Raw genomic sequence first — 26,346 nt, 5'->3', positions numbered from 1 at the left:
ATGAAGGCAGCGTTCGATTCAGTAGATAGAGAGGTGTTAGCAAGGTCAATGAGGAAGGCAGGGGTAAGAGAAGGGCTAGTGAAGAGATGCGTGGAGGTTTTGAGGGAAACGAAGAGTAAAGTGAGGGTGGGGGAGAAGGAAGGGGAGAGCTTCTGGACGAGTAAAGGGGTAAGGCAGGGTTGTCTTTTGAGCCCAATCTTGTTTACATTGTTGCTAGCAGACATGGAGGAGGAAATGAAGGAAGGGAGATGGGGCGGTGTGAGGTTGGGAGGAGAAAAGATCTACACGCTGGCGTATGCGGATGACGTAGCGGTGATGGCGGAAGACGAAGATGAGATGAAAGGGTTAATGGCGAGAATGGAAAGGTATATAGAGGAGAAAAAGCTAGAGGTGAATGTGGGAAAAACAAAGATGATGAGATGTATAAAGGGAGGCGGGAGGAGAGGGAGAATGACATGGAGGTGGAAGGGTGACAAGATAGAGGAAGTGAAGAAATTTAAATATTTAGGGTACGTGGTGACGGCGAACGGGAAGCAAGAAGAGCATGTGGAGGAGAGAATGAGGAAAGGTGCGGTGGCTATGAGACAAGTGTGGGGGATAGGAAAAAGGAAATTTGCGAAAGACTGGGGTAGAAGAATATGGCTATTTGATAGATTAGTGTGGGCAGTAATGAGTTATGGGGTGGAAATATGGGGATGGAAAGAGAGGGAGAAAATGGAGAGGATACAAGAGAGGTATTTAAGATGGGTGTTGGGAGTAGAAAGATCTGTGCCAGGGTATATGGTAAGAGAGGAATTACAGAGGGAGCTATTAGCAGGGCTGGAATGAGGGCGTGGGGATATGAGAGGAAGTTGAGTGAAGGTAAAGGGGGGTACCTAGCGAGGAAATGCTGGATCGAGGTAAGAGAAAGAGCAAAAAAAGGTAGGGCGTTAGAGGGGCGGGAAGAGGAAAGGAGAAAGTTTTATGAGAGAAAAGGGTGGAGAGTAGAGGAAGTAGAGGAGATGAGAGAAGAATGGTGGTTGAGGGGGGAAGAGCTGATAAGAAACGAGAAGAGTATCCAAGAAGAGGAAAGGTGGGAAAGGATTAGGGAATCGAGGTACAATAGGTGGTACAAGATAGTAAAAGGGAAAGGTGTGCCAGGGTACCTGAGTAAAAACTGGGAGGAAAGGAGGTGGCAATTGATAGCGGGTTTTAGGTTAGGTAGTAAAATGAAGGGGGGAAGGTATTGGGAGCAGGAGGAAAAATGGAGATGTAGGATATGTGGGAGAGGGGTAGAGTCGTGGGAGCATATATGGGAGGAATGCACAGAATGGGGGAAAGATAAAGGGTGGTAAGAAATGGTGGCGGAGGTGTTAGGGGAGGAAGGAGAAGGGGAGGTATGGATGAGAAGAGTGAAAGAGATGAGAGAAAGGGCGAGTAGCGGAAACGGGGGTCCAGAAATGAATGGGTGAGGAGTGAATGGAGTGAGTGCTCTCTCTCTCTCAACGGAGATTTAGATTTAAGCTAGAAATAAGGGATAGCGTAATTTGTAAGCGGAGCGGAGGTCCGCATTTGTACCCCGCAATGGGAATAAAATAAATAATAATAATATAATAATATAATATTAGACGAAACATTTTTTATCAATGTTATTCATCTCAACATGTTTGAAATATTGGAATTATTATTTTATTAACTTCAATAGGAACTGCATTTATAGGATACGTTTTACCTTGAGGACAAATATCTGTTTGAGGAGCTACTGTAATTACAAATCTTCTCTCAGCAATTCCCTATATTGGTCAAATAATTGTTGAATGAATTTGAGGAGGATTTTCTATTAATAATGCAACATTAAATCGATTCTTTTCATTACATTTTATTTTACCATTAGTAATTATAGTAATAGTTATTATACACCTTTATTTTCTTCATATGGGTCCATTAATCCATTAGGAACAAATAGAAATATTTACAAAATTCCCTTTCATTTGTAACGGGGCGGTCTGGTCGGTGCGCACGGCGTTGCGCACCGCGGTTGGTTTCCCTGTGCCAGGGTTCGCTTGGGAACAGGTTCGGTGAAATAACGAGTCGGTGTTAATATCAAAACTAGAAATGTTTATTCAAAAATAAATGTAACGACGGACGATGGTTACAATGTCAGCGGTGGGCCGCCGGCCGCGGTCGTAGAGGGTTGCGGCGGTATCTCCTGCCGTTCTCGCTACAACAAAAGAAGCTAACGGTGAGCTGGCGATGGAGCCGTGTCGCGCTTAGCCTAGGTGTACAGGACTTAGGAACTACGTTCGGGACCCGGCCCGTCACATGAGTCACGCGGTTTTACGAACTAGCGCAGGTCGTAGCTGTCGCCACGCGGTCTTACAGGCTACGGCGCGGAGCGCGAGCGCGAACGAGAGCGACGCGGTGTTCTCGTGTACGCGTTGAACGCGGAGTTGTCGACGAGTAGGAGAAGGGATGGCCCATTCGGGCCGCCGGTCTTTTATTCAAAAGTCGCGCTGCGGGGTTTCGCGCTACGGTGGAGTTGCTGCCCGCTTGCCTAACGCGGCTGTCTTCTCGTACACCGTGGTCAAGCCTAGCAGTGAACGAGGCGACGACCAATCCTGGCTCGCCCTGGGTGAAGCCTCGGGACGGGACGGAATCGGTTGCCATAAGCCGGATGCGGTGCCGTGTAAGCTAGCGCCTGGAACCCCGCGGTCAAACCGGCGGATGTTACGGGCGCGCACTAGTTTGGTCATCCTGAGTCAATCCTGGGTCAAACCTGGGGGCTGACGAAGCTAGGCGCCTACGGCTGCTGGACCGATTGGGAGCTGCCAGCCCGTGACGTACGTCACGGTCCGACTGCCGGTAAACTCGTCGCCTGGACAAACCGCGACGCCGAGTCTGCCGGTGCTCCGGTCCGACCTCCTGAGAGGTCTGCTCGGGGCCGAGGCCCCGAGGCAACTCATCGATCCATGCGTCGATCGATCCTACTTATAGCCTCGCTCGCGGGATGGGGCGGCCTCCGCGGTGGGGGCCCGCGATGCGCGACGCCGATCCGCGGCTGTCGTCGCACATTCTTACTTTTCATCTAAAAATATTCTTGGATTTTTTTTAATTTTTTGATTATTTAGATTTATTATTCTTCAAAATCCTAATATATTAAATGACCCTGATAATTGATCAATTGCAAATCCAATAAATACCCCTCAACATATACAATCTGAATGATATTTTTTATTTGCTTATTCTATTTTACGAGCTATTCCCAATAAATTAGGTGGAGTTTTAGCTTTACTTTTCTCTATTTTAATTCTTTTTATTCTTCCATTAATAATAAATCACAAATTCAAAACTAATAAATTTTATCCATTAAATAATTTTTTATTTTGATTTTTCATTAATAACTTTATTATTTTACCCTGATTAGGAAGACAAGCTATTGATTATCCTTATACCATAATTAATTTAATTTTTACAAATATATACTTTATATTTCTCATTTCAAATATATATTTTATAAACAAGTTTGACATAAAATTATCTATAATTGTTATTAATTAATGAGTCTGAATAGACATATATTTTGAAAATATATTAAAGAAAAATAATTTTCTATTAATTTTTTATTAATTTAAATATAAATTTATTAATATTTTTAAAATAAAAATAATATATATATTGTAACGTGGTGACACCCGTGCCCCCCCGTTACAATCGCTGCGCTTTCCCCCACCGATACGCCCACCTAATGATAACCCATCACCCTTCCCTCACCTTACCCCTTTCCTCCCGCCCACCGGTGTCGGACAGATGGAGGCGACGGACTGACCCACAACGAGGACCACCCTCAACAGGAGCTTCGAGGCCGGCGACAGATCCACCCCTCCAGCAAACACGGAGCAACGAGGAATTCTTCAGAAACTATGATGATGCGGCCCAAAAACAGACGAAAACGTCCACCCAGAGCCACCTGTCACCGAGCCCGAAGACCTCAGCCCACCCGTCACCGCAGGAAGTCCGTTAGCCCCATCGATCCCGACCACCGGTGTATCGAAGCTCGATAATCGATCGGTCCCGTGCCGAAAAAGGCCCCCTTCCAAAACCCCATCCCCTCCCAAAAATATCCCGCAGCGGCGACGACGAGCCGTTAATGAGCCTAAGGCTACGATACAGAGAGAACGTACAGAAATTTTTGATAGAGAGATTTTGCCTTGTAAGTTAGTGAGTTTGTGAGTTTGAGTGCGATTGCGGGTGGAACGCGTCCGGCGTGGGTAAGCCCTTCCACTATTGAGAATATTGTAATCGTGTGTTCTGAGTTTTGGCAACGGTCACCCCCTTTTTTGTCAACCCCCGTTTATAGTAAACTACGCGTAACGTAGAGACCCCCGCGAGAACCCATCCCGACCCCGCACCTTCCTGTCCTCCACTATTTCCTCCTCGCGCACTCCCCTGCGAAAGTGTACGGACGAAAGTGCCCGAATCCCCGTTACTGTCAATTCCCCAATACCCCTTTCTCTCTTTTTTGATTTCGATTGCCACATTACGTGGCTGGCGCCCAACAAAATTGTATTTTGCGACCTCCCTGTTTGGTGTAGAGTGAACTCCCGAAAGGGTCACAATATATAAATTAAAATAAAAGATAAAAATTTTTTTCAACATATATATATCAATTCATCATATCGAATTCGAGGTATAATTCTTCGAATTCAAATAAAAAAAAATTATGATATAAAATTATTAATAAAGTTAAAATTGAATAACCAAAATTAAAAAAATAATTACTATAATTAATCTTATAAATAAAATTATTATATATTCAGCTATACAAATTAAAGAAGATCTTCTTCTATAATATTCTACATTAAATCCAGAAACTAATTCCGATTCTCCCTCAATTAAATCAAATGGAGCTCGATTTAACTCAATTATTATTCTTACAATTAATATAAAATATAAAGGCAAAAAAAGAAAAAAAAATTTACATTAAATTGAAATTTTGCAAATACTTCTGAAGAAAATCCGTCAATAAATATTATAATAACAAAAAATATAAAAAATAATCTAACTTCAAAAGAAATAGATTCAGAAATAGATCGTAAACAACCTAATATTGCATAAATTGAATTAGATGATCATCCTATTATTATAGTTGGATAAACCCTTAAACTTAATATTAAAAATAAAAATACCAATCCAAATTTAAAATTTATTCAATTTACATAATAAGGTATTAATAATCAATACAATACTGAAATTATCAATATAATTATTGGCCCTAATATATATATTGTGACCCTTTTGGGGGTTCACTCTATACAAAACGGGGACGTCGTCAAATACAATATATCGTTGGGCGCCAGCCACTGATTGTGGCAACCGAAAGCAACAAAAGGGAGAGGGGAATGGGGCGTTTACACTGGAGGGTTCGCGGGCACTTACGTCCGTACAATTTCGCGGGGGAGTGCGCAGGGAGGAAATAGTGGAGGACAGGAAGGTGCAGGGTCGGGATGGGTTCTCGCGGGGTCTCTACGTTACGCGTGGTTTCCAAAAATAGGGGCTGACAAAAAAAAGGGGTTCCCAAACGAGAAGAGGGGTATCCGTTGCCAAACTCAAACTATACAAGATCTCAATAATTAAGGAAAAGGGCTTACCAGCGCCTCACTCACACAACTCACTCTATAATCCTCTATAACTCTCAAATCGCAATACAAAATCTTTACTCTCGGAACGCATCTACAATGATAGCCTAGGGCTCAATCCCGGCTCGTCGTCGCCGCTGCGACGACGAGACCGTCGCGGGATATTTTGGGGAGGGGATGGGGTTTGGAAGGGGGCCTTTTTCGGCACGGGACTGATCGATTATCGATCTTCGATACACCGGTGGTCGGGATCGATGGGGCTGACGGACTTCCTTCGGTGACGGGTGGGCTGAGGTCTTCGGGCTCGGCGACAGATGGCGCCGGGTGGGCGTCTGCGTTATTTTGGGCCGCTTCATCAAAATTTCTGCAAACTCCTTGGGAGTCCCACGTTGCTCCGCTTATTGGAGGGGTGGGTCTGTCGCCGGCCTCGAAGCTCCTTGTGGGGGTGATCCTTATTGACCTGTCCGTCGCCTCCATCGGTCCGACACCGGTGGCTGGGGGAAAGGGGTAAGGTGAAGGAAGGGTTAGAGGTTATTATTAGGTGGGCGCATAGGTGGGGGAAAGCGCAGCGATTGTAACGGGGGGGGGGGGGGCACGGGTGTCACCACGTTACAATATATATAAATTAATTTTATCTAAATATATATATTCTTTAGAAAGTAATTTAATTGCATCTGAAAATGGTTGTAATATTCCTTTAATTCCTACTTTATTAGGTCCTTTTCGAATTTGAATATATCCTAAAATTTTTCGTTCTGATAATGTTAAAAATGCTACCCCCACTAAAATTATAATTACTATAATAAATAAATAAATTAAATTTAAATAAAAAATTATTATCTATAAATTATACATTGTGACCCTTTCGGGGGTTCACTCTATACAATATTCCTTCACAATTGTTGGGCGCCAGCCACTCGCGGTGGCAATCGGAAATTTGGAAAAGGGCTTCAATAGGGGTTGCTACAAGGGGTGGGACACGGACACTTCCGTCCTTACAATATCGCGGGGGAGTACGCAAGGAGGATAAGCGTGGGAGGGGAGATCTCAGGTCTGGACGGTTCTCTGGAAGTTCGTATACGTTACACGTGAGGATTCTTTTAGACGGGAATGTTAGGGGTTGGACAAAAAGGGGTTTCGCAAAATGTAACGGGGGATAACCGGCGCGATACGCGGACACGCAAGTTCGCAATCGAAGGTCGCCGTTGCCGAAACTCACAGACTTCTACAAAGTAATCGCAAGGGACTCACCAGAATTCTCACTCTCGCACCTTTTCTCAAATCGCTCTTTACAAAATCTCTTTATCTTTCTCTATACTTTTCGCTAGCTTAGCCTCGGGCTCAATGACGGCTCGTCGTCGCGGCCGCGACGACGGGACCGTCGCGGGAGGATTTTTGGGGAGGGGATGGGGAATAGGAAGGGGGCCTTTTTTGGCAACGGAATAGATGGGTTATCGATTGTCGATCTGCCGGTGTTCGGGTTCGATGGGTCTGGCGGATCTCCGGCTGTGGCCGGTGGACTGAGGTCTTCGGGCTCGGAGACAGATGGCTCCGGGTGGACGTTTGTATCAGCTGCTGGGCCGCTTCGTCTCTTTTTCCGAAGTCCCACGTTGCTTTTCCTCTCTGGAAGGGTTGCAGATCTGTCGCCGGCCTCGGAGCTCCTTTTTGCGGGTGATCCTTGGTGCCTCCTTTCCGTCGCCTCCATCGGCCCGACACCGGCGCGCGGGGGAAAAGGGTAAGGTGTTAGAAGGGTGAAGGGTCATTCTTAGGTGGGATGTGGGGTGGGAGAAGCGCAGCGATTGTAACGGGGGGGGCACAGGTGTCGCCACGTTACAACATATATATAACTAAATTCTAAATTTAATGCACTTTAATCTGCCAAGATAATTTTAATTAATTAATTTAAAAAAAAAATAATTTCTTAAATTTAGTCCTTTCGTACAAAAATCTTAAATTTTTTTAAAGATAGAAACCAATCTGACTCACGTCGATCTGAACTCAAATCATGTAAAATTTTAATGGTCGAACAGACTAAATTTATAAACACCTACATTTATAATTCACTTTAATTCAACATCGAGGTCGCAAACAATTTTTTCAATTTGATCTTTCCAAAAATATTACGCTGTTATCCCTAAAGTAATATAAAAAAAAAAAAAAAAAAAAAAAAAAAATCCCTAAAGTAATTTATTCTTTCATTATATTATATAATATATTTCAAGTAAATTTCTCTATAAATTAATATTTTTAAAATTTTGAAGTTTATTAAATCTAAAAATCCTCCCAACCAAATATATTATTAAAATTTATAAAAATTTATAATATATAAAATTCTATAGGGTCTTATCGTCCCTTAAATTAAATTAAGCATTTTAACTTAAAATTTAAATTTATTTTATACAACTGAGACAGTTTAAATTTCATTAATTCATTCATTCCAGCCTTCAATTAAAAGACAAATGATTATGCTACCTTTGTACAGTCAAAATACTGCAGCTATTTAATTTCTCATTGAGCAGAACTGACTTTATATTAAAATCAGAAAGACATGTTTTTGTTAAACAGGTGAATATAATTATTTTGCCTAATTACTTAAAAATATTTCCTTTATAAAATAATTTAAACAAATTAAATTACTAATTTAATCATTTTAATATAATCAATTTATTAAAATTATTTTTTTCTTAACTTATACAGGGTGTCCCACCACATCTGTTATAAAGCTATAACTCCAAAACTATCGGCCGTAGCCAAAATTGTAAATATGAAAATTGCATGGTAAAATAGGGCCCATGTTTTGGCGTGAACGAAAATTTATTTACATTATTAGTTTAAAAGATATGATGGTCAAGTTTCGTTTTTCAAATGGAACCATATATTTTGTTTTGGTCTATTTGATAGTACTTTTCAAAACGAATTCACTAACCTGTCATGTATACACCCGATTTTAATTAGTTTGCAAGATATAACGTTTACAAATTTCCCGATTTGCAGTAGATACGTTTCGGTTTGAGTGGCAAGTCGTAAAAGTCTATTGTTGCGGTTGCTTATTCTTTGGGTCTGCCTTTCCTAGCGTAGACCCCCGCTGAGACACTGACCGCTACAATAGGGCCACTTTTACGACTTGCCACTCAAACCGAAACGTATCTACTGAAAATCGGGAAATTTGTAAACGTTTTATCTTACAAACTAATTAAAATCGGGTGTACACATGACAGGTCAGTGAATTTGTTTTGAAAAGTACTATCAAAATATATGGTAGACCATATATGGTAGAACAAAATATAGTACTAGACCAAAACAAAATATATGGTTCTATTTGAAAAACGAAACTTGACCATCATATTTCGTAAAATAACAAAGTTAACAAAAATTCCTTCACGCTGAAACATGCGCCTTATTTTACCATGCAATTTGCGTATTTACAATTTTGGCTACGGCCGATAGTTTTGGAGTTACAGCTTTATAACAGATGTGATGGGGCACCCTGTATATATATTTTGGAGGTTCACTCTATAAAAAACGGATGTCGCAAAATACAAAATGTCGTTGGGCGCCAGCCACTGTTTGTGGCAACCGAAAACGAAAGGGGGAAAAGGGGTAATGGGGAATTCACAATGGACGGGTCTCGGGGCACTTTCGTCCGTACAAGTTCGCGGGGGAGTGCGCAAGAAGGAGATAACTGGGGACGGGAAGGTACAGGCTCGGGATGGGTTCTCGCGGGGTCTCTACACGTTACGCGTAGTTATATAAACGGGGTCAGAACGATAGGGTAGCCGTTGCCAATATAATCTATCAATGATTACGGAAAGGGGCTTACCGGTGCTGCACACCACACACAAACTCCACTCTTCGCAAAATCGCTCTATCCCTCGTCTCTACTTCACAAAAATCTCTACTCGTTATCCAAAAATCGCTATCTATGTTTACTCAGTGCTGAAGGCTAATTCGCGGCTCGTCGTCGCCGCTACGACGACGAGACCGTCGCGGAATAATTTTGAAAGGGGGCCTGTTCCGGCCGGGACTGATCGATTATCGATACTCGATACACCGGTGATCGGGGTCGATGGGGCTGACGGACTTCCTGCAGTGAAGGGTGGGCTGAGGTCTTCGGGCTCGGCGACAAATGGCTCCGGGTGGACGTTTGCGTCAGTTTGGGCCGCTTCATCAAGATTTCTGAAGAATTTCTTGGGAGTCCCATGTTGCTCCGTTTGTTCGGGGAGGGGGTCTGTCGCCGGCCTCGAAGCTCCTGGTGAGGGTGATCCTCGTTGGTCTGTCCGTCACCTCCACCGGCCCGACACCAGTAGGCGGGGGGAAAGGGATAAGGTGAGGGAAGGGTTAGAGGCTATTGTTAGGTGGGCGTATGGGTGGGGGAAAGCGCAGCGATTGTAACGGGGGGCACGAGTGTCACCATGTTACAATATATATATTATAATTTTAAAGATAAAATAATTAAATTTAACAGAATTAAATATTTCTAATAAAACATATCGACTTCCCAATATCGATACATCCATTAAATAATACTATCAAATCTATGCCGATCAGATTCAATATCCAAATAAATTCAATCATTTTTATCAATTCATCACCAGGGCCGGCCACCTAATAGTGTCACATTGTTTTGAGCCTTTCGACCCACACGAGACTCCTAGAAATATCGTTGCCACCTTTGTCTAGAAAGGATACGGCCTTAGAGGCGTTCAGGCATAATCCCACGGATGGTAGTTTCGCACCACCGGCCGCTCGACCGAGTGCGTGAACCAAATGTCCGAACCTACGGTTCCTCTCGTACTGAGCAGGATTACTATCGCAACGACTAGTCATCAGTAGGGTAAAACTAACCTATCTCACGACGGTCTAAACCCAGCTCACGTTCCCTGTTGGCGGGTGAACAATCCGACGCTTGGCGAATTCTGCTTCGCAATGATAGGAAGAGCCGACATCGAAGGATCAAAAAGCGACGTAGCTATGAACGCTTGGCCGCCACAAGTCAGTTATCCCTGTGGTAACTTTTCTGACACCTCTTGCTGAAAATTCTTCAAGCCAAAAGGATCGATAGGCCGTGCTTTCGCAGTCTCTATGCGTACTGAACATCGAGATCAAGACAGCTTTTGCCCTTTTGCTCTACGCGAGGTTTCTGTCCTCGCTGAGCTGGCCTTAGGACACCTGCGTTATTCTTTGACAGATGTACCGCCCCAGTCAAACTCACGGCCTGGCAGTGTCCTCGAATCGGATCACGCCGGAGTATTATTGGCGATCGCCGCAAGGTCTCACACCACTCTTGTACGCTTGGTTCTAGAATTCCGTGACAACCGGGTCGAAACCACGGTGCACGCGCTCTGCCTAACCAAGTAAGTAAAGAAACTATGAAAGTAGTGGTATTTCACCGGCGATATAGAATCTCCCACTTATGCCACACCTCTCATGTCTCCTTACAATGCCAGACTAGAGTCAAGCTCAATAGGGTCTTCTTTCCCCGCTAATTTTTCCAAGCCCGTTCCCTTGGCAGTGGTTTCGCTAGAAAGTAGATAGGGACAGAAGGGAATCTCGTTAATCCATTCATGCGCGTCACTAATTAGATGACGAGGCATTTGGCTATGACACTCTTATTTAATACCTATAGGTAGATAAGTTGTCTAGTGTATTTGTTTCCACTGTAAAAAGTGGGCCCGCTAGTAGGCCTATTTGGAATTAAAAGTACTTGTTGATTACTTAATAATAGTGACATAGCTTATTGAAGTTAAAAAAAACATATAAAACGGAAGAGAAAGAATTTTAGATATTTATCTATTATAATATATATAAAGAAAAGAACAAAAAGAGAAGAAAATAACGCATAAAAAGTAAATATGAACGAAAGGAAGATTGAAAAACTGAAAGGGGTTATATTGATAATTAAGACTAAATAGAATAATAAAGAATCTGTAACTAAGGTTTCTTTTTCCTTTTGCGCCATGTGTGCGCCATAAAATATCTATGTATCGAGGAGCCAAAGCGAAGTACGTTGCAAACTATTGTACGTTGAAGGTAGTCTGGTAAGTTGTATTTTGTCCAAGTAAAACTGTTTGTGGGAGGCCAGCTACTCCTTGCGCCGATTACGAAGGGGAGGACCTGAGGCTGTTCTAATAAGTTGTACTTGGTTTTTATGTTATCTAGAATTTCCGGTATATTGTATTTGTCTCTTTTAAACCACTACTGTGGTTTCTATTATACTAGCGGTATGACTATTACTATCTATAACTAGAAGATCAGGTATATATCTGTTATCCCGTGTATGAACTCTTGGGGCATCATGAATTTTAAAACCGACTTTTTGCAGGTGTTTCGCAAGATCCTGAGTTGCTCTATCATGTCTCTGGATCCGAGGGTAGTGGGGGACAGGACACCATTGTAAAACATGAGAGAGAGTCTCTCTTCTACCCACACAAGTTGGATACCGGCGTTGAGCCGCGTCGGAATTTATGTACGGAGCTCCATCTGTAGGCAAGAGCCCAATGCGTAGTTGGATAGCACGTATATAATTTCGCCCGGACCAAAAAGGTGGTGGGTTCAGTATCCAGCTGCAGGTGGCACGCGTATTGTATTCGAGGCCATTTCCAAGGGCAGACTGGTGTAGGCTCATAGCCCAGAAACGGTCCACTGCAGACTTGGCGGTTGGTATTCCTTGACAGATGACATCAAGCTTCCGCATTAGTCTTTTCATAGATGGAGTTTGGAATGCGGCATTAAAATCTGGATCGCTCTGAAGGCTGATACGCTGCAATCGGCGACGATAAATAACCCCAATCTGATGACGCATACATGGAATCGATAGACCTCCGTCGCGAATTTTTGCGTACAAGTAAGCAGTCGGTGTAGTGACAGGTAAGTGGAGGATAGTCTTCACAAACCGTCTAATTAATCGATCTATGTGTTCTAGTTTGCCTACCGTAATGTCAGATTACTGATTGCAGTGCATCAGTCGCGGCATTAGGTAGCGATTCAGTATGTGGAGCTTTTGCCACGGGCGTACAGCTGCGCGTCGAAGGCGCTCCAACATATTTTCCAGATTTGCTGCCGAAGGAGCAACCATGCCACTTTGGTTGTAATTATGTCCAAGGTATTTTAGTTGTTGGAGTACCTTAAGGACTGGGATGGATTTGCCGCTAATAATAAAACGTGCTCTGGTGTCAACAGCAACTCTGTTAGTGCCAGGAACACGCGCGAGTTGTAGGGCGTGGCATTTAGAAGGATTAATTTCCATGTGCGTTTTCTCCAAAAAGGTGTGCAATTTGTGCAGGTGTCCGCGTATACCGTGCTCGGTGTTACTGAGCAGTACAATGTCATCAGCAAACAAAAGACAGGCGATTCTCGCCTCACCAAGAGTAACACCATCAGTTAGGTCGATAGATGACACAAGTTCGTCCATCACGATGTTGAAAAGTATTGGGCTGTCGGTGTCACCCTGGCGCACACCCCGACACATTCCTATTGAAGAACTCCTTTGACCGTGGCATTCAAGAGTAGTATCAACATCCTTGTAAGTTGACATAATATACCAAACAGTGTGTTGGTCAACTCCGTTAGACAAAAGGGCGTGTTCTATTGCAGTAGGATGTATTTTATCAAATGCTTTAGTCAGGTTTATGGAAAGCACAAAGAGAGGTTTACAGTTATTACGGTGCTCACGTATAATCGTGTCTAAGACGGTGAGGCTGGTTATTACACCGTCACCAGGAGTAAACCCTCTTTGAGCATGATGAAGTTTAATATTTTCAGATAAACGGACAGCAAGAATTTTATGCAACAGACGTGAAAAGATTGATGAATGGATGTTTTAGAAAGTATGATGATATTTTCATTAAAAGTACATTGATCAGTATTAGGGAATCAGTATATTGCAATATATCTAATGAAGATATAGTAATAATGATATTGTTATTAAACGTATATTACATATCTAACGCAGATATACTAATAATGATATTGTTATTAAATGTACATTGATCTGCGTGCACAGCACCTACGTGCATTTTGGAGTGGAGAATTTGAATTGATCCATTAAACAAATTAAACTTTGTGGAATGAAATACTTGGATTAATAACAAAAACGGAAAACAGATGCAATTACTTTCTCACAGGATATATCTGGAAATGTGTTTGTGGTAAAAGAAATATTAAACCATATTTTCTTCAATACATCATTTATTTCAAATTAACGTTGATGAGTACAATGTATCAATATATAATAATATGATTTCTTTTTCTATATCTTCGGCATTCATTCAGACATTGATGAGGATATTACAACCAAAAAATTATGCAGTAGAAAAGTTGAATAAATCCATTAAAGAAGTTAAACAGTGTGGAATATAATAATAGGACAAATAAGAAAAACGTACCCTGAAAACAGATGCAATTGCTTTCTCGCAGGATATATCAGGAAATATGTTTGAGGTAAAAGAAATATTAAACCTTATTTTCTTCAATACATTTTTTATTCCAAATTAATGTTGTTGAGTATAATGTAGCAATATATAATAATACGATTTCTTCTTCTTTATTTTCAGTGTTTGATCAGACACGGAGGGGAAATTTGCAACATAGATATTATGGAGTAGAAGTATTAAATAGATACAGTGGAGAAATTATTCAAGCAAGAGCAGTATTAAATTCGATAAGTTTCTCTTGCACGTTACAGACTTTAAATACAATGTAATACCAGCATATTTCAAAAAAATAGTTTAATAAAAGTAGATGAGTCCCTTAAATTTTAACTTCCTATTCTAATTTCCTTAATATAGAATTTAAGTTACAATTCACAGTGTTTTCTTCTACTTTCAAATAAATAGTTTTACCAAGTAATAATTTATAAAAAAAATAATTTGAAACAGAGTTTCTATTTCACTATTCACTTGTATCTTCTTTATAGCGCTTGTATTGTTTACAAATCTTGAATTTGTCTCAAACGAGTAGAACAGTTGTATTGAAATATTCCATTGTTAAGTCGAATCTGTAATGATATTAAAACGTTTGGAAAGAATCTTGTCAAAGAAGACTTATGGACAGAACGTTGGAAACTCTTTTCCTCTGTAGTCAGTCATATCGTTATTGGTAAATATAATCTGAGATCTTCTACAATGTCATTCACGAAATTATCTTGAACAATTATACTAGATAATATTAATTAATGGTAGCCCAACAATGTAGTACGTTAACAACATTTTATTTTATTGATAATCTGGAGTACTTTTCATTTATTGAACGAGGAAAGGTGATTATCATGGTAGATAAGTTGCTACACAGATGACATAGTGGAATAATAAAAACTGAAAAAAAACACGCATTTTCAAGAATGTTCCTTTTTTATATTGGACACACTATTATTATTGTAATAACATTATTGACATTATAGACATAACAAATCAGGCACCTTCTTATGAGCATTGGTTGAATTTCATTTTGAGAGACATTAAATTCTTAACCTTTTTTAATACTTCAGTAGAATTCAAAAATATCGATTGTATGCCATTGTTTATGCTATTATGATATTAAATCTATTAATCTAAATGCACATCCATATATATTTATTCCGCGACCCGATCTCATCAACAGTATTTAACACGTAAATTCCAAAAACACTGATTTCATGCTTTGGAATCAACTGCTTCTTTTTAACCGACTTCGAAAAGGAGGCGGTTACTCAATTCGATCAGTATGTAATTTTTTTTTTGTGTGTTCACCGATTACTCCGAGATGGATGCACCAATCGGAACGAAACCTTTTACATCTTGTAGGGTATGTCATCCGGTTGGTCCCACTGAAAAAAAATTTTTCATTTTTTCATTGTTACTGCAAAATACAGGAAGTTTTCAATGTCAAGGTTGGACGATTTCAATGACCTTTTAATATGTTGTCGGGGACATGATTCTGAACAATTTTTTGATTATGTGTTACGTCGAGAGCGAGTTACGGCGCGCGACGTACAAAATATAAAAGGAAAAAAAAAACAAAAAATGAATGAATGAAAATTTATTGAATTAGAAAATTTGATGATTGATACGGATCAGGACGGTATTTTCGCTGCCACCAGTCCCGATCGTGCTCGACGATGTTAGGTCGTTAACGATCGGAACAATTAAAAAGAATCGTTTAATTTTTATAATAAGATTCAGAAGTTGTTGTATTGAGTTCGTCAATGCTCTAGTCCCATACGGGCCCCTCGTGTGAATTCGTGCAGGAAGGTAGACGTATTAATAAGGAAATGTTAGGGGTGTTTGAATGCAAATGATTAAAAATTTAAATATGGGTAAGATGTGTATAATTGTAAGAAAAATAATTACAACAAAAATAGTTATTTTACAATGTGTACGAGCTGTATGAAATATATGAATAGAGAATTAGAAAATAACAGGTTAGAATGAATATTAGATCAATGTAGTTACTTGAAGTGAAGTTTTAACAGAAAATTGACAAAACTGTTGACTTTAAAAATCGCGATTCGAACTTCGGTGTTTTATCTCATATTAACGATCAGAAAAGGAAACGGTCCCAGTGGGATACTTCCAAGACTAACAGTCTCGTGGGCCGTTTTCGCGCGCGTGTAAACGGAAAATTTTAATAATTATTTTTGTTACCTCGAACTTTGCGCTAAGAACGGTACGATCCAGTGGGATACTTCCACAACTAGCAGTCTCGTAGATCGCCGTTTTGCCCTCACTCGACAGCAGATTCGTCGTGTTAACAAAGATATAGAATGTGCAACTCACCAATTCGATGTAATATAAATATATAATATTGCAATGGGTTTCGTATACGAAAAAGCTGTGGTGATGGTCTAGAAATCTGGAAAATCGAAGAGAGAATGAGAACTGAATGCACACGCACTACGCGTTCGCGTTCGAGCCTTTCGTTACGGTGTTACGGATTACGAAATACGATTGACAGAAAACAATGCGGCGCGGAAAAGGAATATAATTAATTATCGGACGATTTAAAATGAAAGAAAAAAAATAGATAATTGAAAAGTGTGAAAAGATTTTACGTATCCGTATGAGTCTTTGACACGATAACCGCGAATCGAAACTCTCCCGACACTCTGCCTCGTTACACGGAGGAACTTTGCCGAGCAATCAGATTTCGCGATACCGTAGACAACTCTGTCTCTACGCGGACACGGGCTCCCCGTCACACACCTTGCGATTCTTCGACGAAGAGTGATTTACCTCAGTCAAGCGATCGTATCTCAGGGTTCGACCCGCGATCATGGGCCCAAAGTGGGGACATCATTTGGCAAATCGGGGTACGTGTCGAAGGGGAGAGCCCGCGCGTATTGGTTTCGTCTAGGCGCGTTTCCCGAGTTCTCATCCCTCCCTGACCTTCCTCTGACTCTGTCTAATAGTTGACCATCTCTCTCTTTTACCCCTACAGCGCTTCATGAATTTAGTGCGTCGCAATTTCTATGTCTTCTAGAATCTTCCAAATGCTTTAATTTAATCTTATTCGCTTTCAATTAATTAACGAAGTCGGTACAAACGAATCTCTGGTGTCGATTAACATTTTATTTATGTCAATTACTATAATATTCGCGTAATAATAGTATTAGGGCTTTTTGATTCATTCGAGGTATTTCTATAATCGATGTTTGTTTTATTACACGCGTTTCCCGGCTTCCGTGACAAAGAGATTGATGTTTTAATTTCAATTAGTTTCGTGAACATTTTATTCGCGTTTTCATAAGTTCACGCATATCGAATAATATACATATATCCGTTAACATGTTCTTGGAATTCGTTCCAGAACATTGCTTGGCAGTTTTTGTTGCCTATTTGTGACAATACGCGTTTACGATCCCCGTCGACCGTTGTCTCGAACGTTCCTAAACGTTCGTCGACGTTTTCAAACTCTCAGTGGTTGTCACGCAAACCTCGCTTTTCATTCCATTCAGATCATTCTATAATATTTCAAACAAATCACTCTCATCCTTTATGACACTCATTCTCCCATGGAAGGAACGGCTGACGCATGCTTTACAGGTATGAGAGGTATCCACTTGTAAAATGGGGCGAAAATCGCGTTTTCTTTATTCTGCGCAGTTAAGCTGGGATTCCTCCATGTGCGTCGCACTGCCTAACCGCGCGGCGAAGGATGTTTATGATACCTCTCCTTGACCTCAACGGTTTCGAATTTCTGTACATTTTCAAACGTAGTTCCAACGGCAATCGTCCCAAGGAAGATTAGTTTATATTATTTGAAAGAGCCAAATATAGCCTTCTTTGTGTTCCTCGCCTGGGATACTTCCAAGTGCGTCGCACTGCCGAGGCACACAAATTAGGTATACTGGAAAGTAGCTATTGAAATGAAATAAAAGAGTAAAAAGGAAAAGAAAGGTCAATTTAAATCTCAAACTCCTTTCTCGTGTTCTCGTGTGGAATACCTTCACGTGCATACGCACCCGACGAAGAAGCACGAGGTCGGAGGAGCTCGAACAGAAACGGAAAATTTAGAAAAATCAGACCCTTCCTTGCATCCCTCACGTGGAATACTTTCAAGTGCTACGCACCCGATGAGGAACGCAAGGTCGGGTTGGTGAAAATCCAGCCCGGACGATTAATAATTAACGGAAAGTTTTAGTTTCCGAGATATTCGTGAAAAACTATTGTTACTTATTCAGGAATGATGGAAATCCTGGATGGATTGCGCTGGGAAAGAATTTTACACTTACTGGTTCGTGTTTCACAAATTGATTTATTCGAGTCAATTATAAAATGAAATGAACACGCTGATCTGACAATTAGTGTTTGAGCAAACAATACAAATGTGTGATCGTTACGATGATCCGCGTTGACTCTTTTCGTGAGAGAATGAACCGTCTGATTCACTTGCAATTACAATGATTCGTTGTGAAGCATCAATTTTACACAAATTGAAACACATCGATTATTGAATTTCTCTGTCACCTGCGTGGTGTTACATGAGCAATGCTCTTACAATTTGCAAGCAGCGAGCTTGTAAGCGCCGTTAATTGTATTAATTCGGCCCGCTGCTGTGATGGTGCCCGTGATCTCGTGCTTGATCGACACGTGGTTGGCGGCTCACGTGTGCAATGAATTACTTGTAATTGATCTGTACCTTTCGTAATCCTGTTGCACTGCACAGTTGCAGAGGATTCCTTGGGTCGTTTGAGCGGTCTTGATCGTGTCTTGATGATTAGCACTTGAACAAACTTGAGAATTCACGAGCACGTGGTGCTTACTTTGATCGGTGATCAATGATAATGGCGTCGTTGCGCGCGAGCCGGCGAGAAGACCCCTGCTCACGCGTCACCTAGATGGTCGACTCCCGATCGATGAATCGATCGACCGTGAGCGCCATCATGGATGAGCGGATTCTCAAACATTTCCGCCCGCCATCAGCAACTCGTTGATGATGTTTCTGCAGGGGTGAGCTCAGCTTGATGGTGAACAGGCAAGATGACAAGCTTGGTGATCGGTCGGATGAGAGTCGTGGTTGCAGTCTTCACCGTTGCAACCCTGGTGAGAGCATCCTTGCCGGGGTGAACTTCGATCACTCTTGCGAGTGGCCACTTGCTGGGTGGGAGATGCTCGTTTGTGAGCAGCACCAACGAGCCTGTCTTGATGTCGTTCGATGGATGATGCCACTTTGAGATCGATTGAAGTCTCTGCAGGTAGTGTCGAGACCACTGAGACCAGAAGTGTTGAACTCTCTGCTGGATCAGTTGCCATTTCGACAATCTACCTGGTGAGACGTCGAGCAGTGATGGTTCTGGTATCGTGTTGAGCGCTGAACCGATGAGGAAGTGTCCTGGGGTGAGCGCAGAGATGTCGTCGGGATCGTCACTGAGCGGCTCCAATAGTCTTGAGTTGAGCACCGCTTCGATCTGTGTGAGGAGAGTGGAAAACTCTTCGAATGTTAGTAAGAGCTCACCAATTGTTCTCCTGTGATGGTACTTGATTGATTTCACCACAGCTTCCCATTTTCCTCCCATGTGAGGAGCAGCTGGTGGGTTGAACATCCATTGAGTGCTGTCAGCTGACAGAATCGATGCGATCTGTCGGTGCTCCTGTGAACTTGACGTGAACAGACGTTTGAGCTCTGCCTGTGCTCCAATGAAATTTGTACCACAGTCAGAGTACAACTTGTGAGCGATCCCTCTTCGTGATGAGAATCTTCTGTAGGCTGCCAGAAATCCCTCGGTTGAGTAATCGCTGACAACCTCGAGGTGAACAGCTAATGACGAGAAACATACGAACATGCAGATCCATCCTTTGATCGTTTTCGAGCCTCTTCCCTTTGAATTTTTCATTGTGATCGGTCCTGCATAATCGACACCGGTGTGAGCGAATGGTCGTGATGGTGTGACTCGAGAGAGAGGTAGTTGACCCATCATCTGACGAGCACGAATCCCCCTCTGATGAGCACACACGACACATCTCAAGATGTGAGATTTTACAGGAGCTCTGCCACCGATGATCCAATACCGCTGTCGAATGTATGCGAGCGTGAGCTGCGTTCCTGCGTGAAATGTTCGCTTGTGAGCATCTTCAATGATTATCTTCGACAGGTGAGCGTCCCGTGGGAGGATCGCTGGATGTTTTTCATCCCTGCTGAGCGCTGTGTTTCTGAGTCTTCCTCCTACTCGTATTGTTCCCTGTGAATCGATGAAGGCGGTGAGGCAACTGAAGGGGTAAGTTGCAGGCAGGGTTGAGCCTGAGTTGAGCGTTTTGATTTCGCTGGTGAAATACAAGTGTTGAGTCGCTTAAATCCAAAAGAGCTGCGCCGTCTCCATGTCGCAGGATGGTATGATGATCACGGGAGGAGTTTCGAGCATTCTCTTAAGCGGTGAGGCAAACCTGAAACAAAGTGCAGTCAGACTATACAGCTTAATAAGAGATGAATATTTGTAAATGAGATCCCAATGATAACTTAGCTTTTGAGCTGAGGCAAAGAGTGAGACATTGGGTCTCACTTCTAGCTCGCTGGTTAAAGTTGAGAATTCCTTTTGCTCTGGCCAATGATCTTGATTTCGAGCCATCCATGGAGGACCTTTCCACCAAAGCTCTAATCGTTGAAGTTGATCTGTCAAAATGCCTCGGGAAGCACAGTCGGCTGGATTAGAAGTACCTGGAACATGCCTCCAATGCGCATTTGGAGTGAGTTCTTGGATCTGAATGACTCTGTTCAGAACATAATCCTTCCAACGTGATGCTTGCGATTTGATCCATATGAGCGAAACTTGAGAATCCGTCCACAGGTGCGTTGCATTGATCTTCACCTTGAGCGTTGATTGAACATATTTTGTGAGTTTTGCCAGTAGGAGTGCGGCCGACAACTCCAATCTGGGTATCGTGAGCCTCTTCAGTGGTGCAACTTTTGTCTTAGAACAGACAAGTGACGTCATTGAGTTGTTGGACGGAGAGCTAACAGTGATGTAAATCACTGCTGCCATGGCAAGTTGAGAAGCATCAGAGAATCCATGAATTTCTACTGTTGAATTGTTCCATGTGTTGAACCATCTTGGAATTGTCAGTTTGGCCAAACCTTTGAGATCTTCTCTGATGATGAACCATCGTGATACAATTTGAGACGGTAGTTGGTCGTCCCAATTGATTTTGTGTAGCCAGAGTTCTTGTAATAGCATTTTTGCTCGTACTATTACCGGTGAGACGAAACCTAATGGATCAAATATCCGAGCCACTTCGGACAATACGAGGCGTTTTGAACACTTACTTGGTTGATCAGTCAAAGTTGATGAGAAGCCGAATGCGTCAGTTTGAAGCATCCATTGAATACCGAGTAATTTGGTGTGGATGACGAAACAGCCCGTAGAAGATCTGGGTGAGTCGCATGCCATTTTGCGAGTGGAAATCCGCCCGCGTTGCACAATGCAATCAGCTGTTGAGCGACCTCCACAAGTTCCGAGATTGAGTCTGCTCCTCCAAAGATATCATCCACATATCTGCCATGTGTGAGCGAGGGCGTTGCCAGAGGGAATCGATGACCCTCATCGTGAACAAGTTGCATGAGTGCTCGTGTCGCCAGGAAGGTAGCCGCCTTTGTGCCATACGTGACAGTTGTGAGCTGGTAAGGGATGACATTGCGGTCTTCATCGATCCAAAGGATTCGCTGGAGATCCCAATCATCCTTGTGAACTGCTACCTGGCGAAACATTTTTGTGATGTCTGTGGCAAAAATGTGGTGATAATGGCGAAGCCAAATTAGAACATCTGTAACATTCAAGAGCAGATTAGCACCAGTATGCATTAAATCGTTGACTGATTTGCCTGATGTCGTAGCTTTTGATCCGTTGAATACAACCCTGAGCTTCGTTGTTGAACTGTCGAGACGTAGAACTCCATGGTGAGGCAAATAATATGGTTGAAGATGAGCAGAGGTCTGAGGTGTTGAACCATCAGAAGGGACCCTCAACCCTCCTGATGCCGAAGCATCATGTGCCAAGGTCATCTCCTCATCAGGCCCAACGTTCTCAGCCTCTCTTGATGAAATTCGTTGATGATCTGGAGCCTTTACCATGTGTCCTAATTCTTCGTACTCTTTCATGAACTCGACGTAGAGCTGGTTGTATGTTGAATCCTTGGAGAGTCGTCGCAAAGTGCTTTGTAGATATCTTTGAGCAATCTTGTGTGAATTGCCTAAGAGCGATGCTGGTGCCTTGAGTGGAATGCGAACGATGTACCTTCCTGTGTGATCACGAGAGTGAGTCGCACAGAAATGTAATTCGCATTCTTCTTCCTCCGGAGTGAGCGTGCTTGGAATATCCATTGGTGACTCCTCTTGAACCCAGAATTTGGTGAGCAGCTCTTGCAGATTGCTCTGGTCGTCTTGAGCAACTGCAAAATGTGAATAATGAGTATTTGAATGTGATTCGTTGACTGGGCCAATGACGAGCCATCCAAAAATGGAAAGTTGAGCAATTGGTGTTGTTGGTGAACCCTTGATGATATTTGGCTTGATGATCCTTCCGTAGAAATCCGCTCCAATGATTAAATCGACTGGTCTTGGTGTCAAAAATTTATTGTCCGCCAACCTCAATTTCCTAATGTGAGGCCAATCCGGAGTTCTCATTGAGAACGATGGCAGGATTGTCGATACGGCTGTGAGCACGTGAGCCTGGATGCAGACAGTCTGTTGTGAATGCATCGATTGGAGTGTGACAGTGACCACACCCTTTGTTTCAGTTGATTTTGTTCCACCAACACCAATGATTGTGATGGATGATCGGTGTCTCCGAAGGTTGAGCAGACGGGTGAGTTCTTCGGAGATGAACGAAATTTCGGAACCTGGATCGATTAAGATGCGGATTTGGTGAACTGTCGTTGAGGTGGTGAGCAGAGCTTGAGCGGTTGCGAGGAGAGTTTTGTGATCTGACAGTTTGACTTCTGCACCGAGTTCCCATTCGGTGGTGTGAGCGGATGAGGAGGCTGATCTGGATGAGCCGGCTTGAGCTTGAGCTGTTTTCGGCTCGCCTTCGTGGATCATGGTGTGGTGTTGCCCGCCACAGTGCTTACACTTCTGAGTGGATTTGCACGAGCGGACGCTGTGCCTGCCCAAGCAGTTATAGCACAGGCGCTTGTTCTCCACGCACTGAGCTCGCACCTTGGGCGTCATGCTCCGAAAGAGTGCGCATGTAACGATATAGTGTTGCCCTCCGCAACAATCGCAGCACTCGAAAGGCGATGGTCGCTCCAAATCAGGCCTCTCGGGTGCCGTTCGAGGAGCTGTCTGCCGAGCTGGAGCTGCCGCTACTGCGGTGTGAGCTGGTCGTCTCGTCTGAGCGGGTTGAGCTGCTTGCCTTGCGGGTGCCTGCTTTTGTTGAGCCGATCTTGATTGGTCTTCGCTGAGCGACTCAAGGGTCCTCACCCTTGCCGTTACGAATTCCACGAGCGAGTCGAACTTTGGAAATTCGGTTGTCGTCCCAAGCGACGACTCCCACCTCTCCTTGGTCGTTCGGTCCAGCTTGCGGCTGACCTGATGCACCAGCATGCAGTCGCCCAGTGTTGCCGGATCAACCAAGTTGAGCACGGCGTTCCTCGTCTCCAGAGCTGTCGAAATGAGCTGGCTCAGGCTCTTCGCTTGCTCGGCTGCCATTACCGGCGGCCCAGCAGGTAGCGACGCCAGTTGATCGAGATGAGCTTGTATGAGCCGACGCTTATTCTCATACCGGCTCTTGAGCTGGGCGATGGCTGAGTTGAGCGATGATCCGGTGAGCGACAGGTTTGAGATGATTTTGAGCGGCTCTCCTCGCAGGCATCCCTTAAAGTAGTAGAACTTCTGAACGTTGTCCAAGTCCTCTCGGTTGATCACGACTGAGGTGAACAAATCAATAAATGAGGGCCAGTCGGTGTAACTGTCATTGAACTTAAGCAGTGCGATATCCGGCAACTTGGATTGAGCTGGCGTTTTGCTGGGCTGATCTAGCTGTTGATCCGGTCGTTGAGCCGTGAGCCTGGCCCTCTCCTTGGCAATTAGCGACTTCGCATCTGAGTGAGAGTCCTGTATCTTCTCATGGAGCTCTTCGGAGAAGTAGGGATGATCCGTCATCGAGGAGGGCCAAAGCACCTCGAAGTGAGCATGCTCCTTACTGAAGGCTTTTAGGGCCTCGTCGGCTTGCTGTTTGAGGTCGTCCAGCTCCTCCTTAGTGAGCTGGCCAGCATTTTCCTGCAGTTTTGTGAGCAGGCGCTTCATGGAGCGAAGCCGTCCTTGTTGAGTACAGACTTTGAGCTGGAGCTCGACAGGAAGCGTGGAGGGTGCATTCGCGCGTGTGGCGTGCGAATGCGGCGACGGTGTACGGCGTGCCGGTTCCGTCGCAGTCTGAGCTGGCGATGATCGTCCCGATGAGCTTTTGTCGGGTACCTCCAATGATTCCTTGGAGCTCTCCATTTCACTCCACTTGTCTGAGGGCTTCGTCTGATGAGCCATGGGTGATCAAAGGTGAGCGGGTTGATTAGGCTTGGTGAGCGTTCGGTGAGCAGTGGTCTTCTTTATCGACTGGTGAGTCGGTCGTCTGAGCGCCACCTGGTGAGGTGGCGAAAGTGTCAGTGAAATTTGAATGGAGAAGAGAAGAGAAGATGGCCGACCACCGAACACCGTTACGAACACGAGACAAAGACTTGAGACGAACAATGATTAATGAGCAATTTTGTGAAAACCGAGTCCAGCAAGGGCGCAATCCGGCTCGAAGGACCAAATATTCAGGAATGATGGAAATCCTGGATGGATTGCGCTGGGAAAGAATTTTACACTTACTGGTTCGGGTTTCACAAATTGATTTATTCGAGTCAATTATAAAATGAAATGACCACGCTGATCTGACAATTAGTGTTTGAGCAAACAATACGATGATTACGATGATCCGCGTTGACTCTTTTCGTGAGAGAATGAACCGTCTGATTCACTTGCAATTACAATGATTCGTCGTGAAGCATGATTTTACACAAATTGAAACACATCGATTATTGAATTTCTCTGTCACCTGCGTGGTGTTACATGAGCAATGCCCTTACAATTTGCAAGCAGCGAGCTTGTAAGCGCCGTTAATTGTATTAATTCGGCCCGCTGCTGTGATGGTGCCCGTGATCTCGTGCTTGATCGACACGTGGTTGGCGGCTCACGTGTGCAATGAATTACTTGTAATTGATCTGTACCTTTCGCAATCCTGTTGCACTGCACAGTTGCAGAGGATTCCTTGGGTCCTTTGAGCGGTCTTGATCGTGTCTTGATGATTAGCACTTAAACAAACTTGAGAATTCACTAGCACGTGGTGCTTACTTTGATCGGTGATCAATGATAATGGCGTCGTTGCGCGCGAGCCGGCGAGAAGACCCCTGCTCACGCGTCACCTAGATGGTCGACTCCCGATCGATGAATCGATCGACCGTGAGCGCCATCATGGCTGAGCGGATTCTCAAACATTACTACTACATTCAATTCTATGTATGCCTACGTGTCTTTACTGGTGTATGAGTCAGCATGCAATCGCCGATTCTCTACTGTTTCTTATATACATGGGTACTCTGCAAGGCATGTACCGATTGCGATGAAACCTTTCACATCCAATAGGAGATATTTCCGCGATATTTCACTTGCAAAAATTTATGCAATTTGTTATTGTTAATAACTATTCTGATAACTTGTATGGAACTTGTTATCGTTAAAAACTATCGTTATTGCAATTAACCAATAAAAACGGTAAACCACCTTACGGCAGCCTACAAATACTGCTCGTTCCACTAAAAAGTGTGAAATAAAATAATTTTTAACAAAAAATACAACCGACTTTGAAATGCATTAAAAAGTGTTACGTCGCGAGCGAGATACGGCGCGCGACGTACAAAAATAAAAAAAAAAAATTAATGATTGACACGCGGATGAGCACGGTATTATCGCTGCCACCAGTCCCAGTCGCGCTCGACGATGTTGGGTCGATAACGATTGGAACAATTTAAAAAAAGAATCGAAAATTTAAAATAAGATTCTGAATTTATTAATTGAGTTCGTCAATGCTCTGGTCCCATACGGGCCCCTCGTGTGAATTCGTGCAAAAAGGTAGGCGTGTTAATAAAGGAAATGAAAAGGGTATTTGAATGCAAATGGTTAGAAATAGAATATAGGTAAGATGTGTATAATTCTGAGAAAAATAATTACAACAAAACGGTTCGGTTAACAAAATGTGCGAGCTGTATGGAATATATGAATAAAATGTTAGAAA

General features: G+C 43.1%; 3 protein-coding genes across 3 annotated transcripts; all 3 read right to left on the bottom strand.

The window, feature by feature from the left end:
• Positions 1–19,008: 19,008 nt before the first annotated feature.
• LOC123988742 lies at positions 19,009–20,004 on the bottom strand. The gene has a single exon (XM_046289493.1). The coding sequence runs from the start codon at positions 20,002–20,004 to the stop codon at positions 19,009–19,011; it is 996 nt and encodes a 331-aa protein (XP_046145449.1).
• A 372-nt stretch (positions 20,005–20,376) lies between these two features.
• Positions 20,377–21,258, bottom strand: LOC123988741. The gene has a single exon (XM_046289492.1). It carries the CDS (start codon positions 21,256–21,258, stop codon positions 20,377–20,379), a length of 882 nt encoding a protein of 293 aa, XP_046145448.1.
• A 101-nt stretch (positions 21,259–21,359) lies between these two features.
• On the bottom strand, positions 21,360–24,557 carry LOC114881193. The gene has a single exon (XM_029197896.2). It carries the CDS (start codon positions 24,555–24,557, stop codon positions 21,360–21,362), a length of 3,198 nt encoding a protein of 1,065 aa, XP_029053729.2.
• Positions 24,558–26,346: the final 1,789 nt, after the last annotated feature.

This window comes from Osmia bicornis, unplaced genomic scaffold (genome assembly GCF_907164935.1).
Source record: "Osmia bicornis bicornis unplaced genomic scaffold, iOsmBic2.1, whole genome shotgun sequence".
NCBI classification, from domain to species: Eukaryota; Metazoa; Arthropoda; class Insecta; order Hymenoptera; family Megachilidae; genus Osmia; species Osmia bicornis.
The sequence above is the reverse complement of the archived record's forward strand: the minus strand, read 5'-3'. Positions and strand labels throughout refer to the sequence as shown.